This window comes from Sinocyclocheilus anshuiensis, unplaced genomic scaffold (genome assembly GCF_001515605.1).
Source record: "Sinocyclocheilus anshuiensis isolate Anshui unplaced genomic scaffold, SAMN03320099.WGS_v1.1 scaffold745, whole genome shotgun sequence".
Classification (NCBI taxonomy): Eukaryota; Metazoa; Chordata; class Actinopteri; order Cypriniformes; family Cyprinidae; genus Sinocyclocheilus; species Sinocyclocheilus anshuiensis.
In genome coordinates this window covers 34,326-36,393 of record NW_015540128.1, presented here as the reverse complement: position 1 = coordinate 36,393, position 2,068 = coordinate 34,326, and the positions used below count along the sequence as shown (strand labels likewise).

Here is a 2,068-nt window from a genome sequence, read left to right as displayed (position 1 = left end):
GTATGTGAGAGAGTGTGTATGAGTGTGTGTGTGAGAGTGAGTGTATGAGAGTGTGTGAGTGTCTGTGTGTTGATGTGAGTGAGTGTGTGAGTGTGTGTGTGTGTGCGTGAGTGAGTGTGTGTGTGTCTGTGTATGAGTGTTGATGTGTGTGTGTGTGTCTGTGTATGAGTGTGTGTGTGTGTGTCTGTGCGTGTTGATGTGAGTGTGTGTGTGTGTGTGTGTGTGTGTGCGTGTGTCTGTATGAGTGTGTGTGTGTGCGTGTGTCTGTATGAGTGTGTGTTGATGTGAGTGTGAGTGTGAGTGTGAGTGTGAGTGTGTGTTGATGTGAGTGAGTGTGAGTGAGTGTGTGTGTGTGTGTGGGTGTGGGTGTCAATCATCCTCAATGATGCTCACTGCGCTCTTCATGCTGTGAAATCTCTCTCCGGTCAAGTAGTTTCATTTTGAGAGGACACTTCTTCATGAATAAATGTTTTTATAAAATATGATGATAAGCTCATCTATTAAAACTACACACTCGAGCACCATGTTTTACTGAAAATTTCCATTTGCTATTCAAAGTTTCTACATATTTGTAGAAAACCCCTTTTAAAAGTGTACTTGATGTTATTATGAGAGCTGTACATACAGGGTAGATCACAAATAACAGGATGGTTGACCAAATAACTTTTTTAATTCGATATTCTACTCTCATTCAGTGCAAAACATCTCAGATGTGATGTGCTGATGAAACACTGACTTTTATTTTAATCATTAAGATGGACCATTGTTTTTTAGGCAACCTTTTTTAGGAGTCCTGTTTGCAGTGGAACCAGAGTTGTTGTTGTTTAAAAAAATGTAGCTAAAATTAAAATCATACATACTATTACTTTATATTAGCTAAGGCAACATTTCTTATTTTATTTTAGTTTATCTTGATTATCTTGAAGTAACAAAAACTAAAATTGAAATTGATATAAAATATATAGACATATCTATATTAAAAACACACACACACAACAAAATTAATTTTTTTTTGCTAAAATAAAAATGGAAAATGTAAACATAAAAACTGATTCAAAATATGAATAAAAACTATAATAGTATTTAAATGATACTGACTGGAATGCATAAGCCCTAATATTGTTTTCAATGTTATTTTATTTTACTTTTCCATATCAGCCTGGTCTGACTGATGCAGTTCATAAATAAAAACATAACTGTTGGTCAATACCGATATAGTCAGTGATAAATCGTGCATCACTACTTTTAGACAAACTACAGTGTGATCATCTCTGCACTTTCCTCGCCGTCCAGGTGCTAAACGTCTCTTTGAAACATTGTCTTGTCATTGACGTTTTAACTTACACACTCGTCTGCTGTGTGAAATAAGAGTGACTTTACGAGCTTCTGTGTTCCAGACGAACGCTGAGCAGCAGCTGAAGATCCAGGAGCTGCAGGATAAACTCTCAAAGGTGCTGTGTTTAATTCTACTGTATGTTAACATGCTTCAGACATAAGGCATTACAGTATATGACTTTAGTGTTTAATTGCATTGTTTAATCCACCATGTTGTAACAACAAGCCACTAGAGTCTGTATGTTAGGATGATTTCCCATGGTGCAAAGACTAACAATCCCCTTAACCTCAGTAATCTTATTGCATCTGCACTGAGTTTGAATCTTTTGCTGTGTACCTTTGGAAAGACAGATCTTCAGACAGGTCACAGACTGACCTCTTGACCCAAAACTAAGTGTTACATGAATGATGCGTATAATGTAGTTCCTCTTCTGCCCCTCTAATGAGCTCTGCCTGTGTTTGACCTTTGACCCCGCAGGCGGTGAAAGCGAGCACAGAAGCCACGGAGCTGCTGCAGAACATCCGTCAGGCCAAAGAGCGTCTGGAGCGAGAGCTGGAGCGTCTGCACAGCAAATCTGACCCCAGCGACACGCTGCGCAGACGCCTGCGAGAGACTGAGGTGCAATGCCTGATAAACACACACACACACACTCACTCACTCACTCACACAAACTCACACGCACACACACACTCACTCTCTCTCACACACACGCACACACACACACACACACAC

At 39.5% G+C, this 2,068-nt stretch overlaps 1 protein-coding gene across 1 annotated transcript in view; it reads left to right on the top strand.

The window, feature by feature from the left end:
• The window catches only part of LOC107687252 (citron Rho-interacting kinase-like), a gene marked incomplete at its 3' end in the record, with an annotated part of 75,577 nt that overhangs the window by 39,386 nt on the left and 34,123 nt on the right, over positions 1–2,068 (top strand). Inside the window, exons 16-17 of the mRNA XM_016484508.1 lie at positions 1,398–1,451; positions 1,814–1,954. Coding sequence (XP_016339994.1) covers positions 1,398–1,451; positions 1,814–1,954 — 195 coding nt within the window. The remainder of the gene's footprint in view (positions 1–1,397; positions 1,452–1,813; positions 1,955–2,068) is intronic.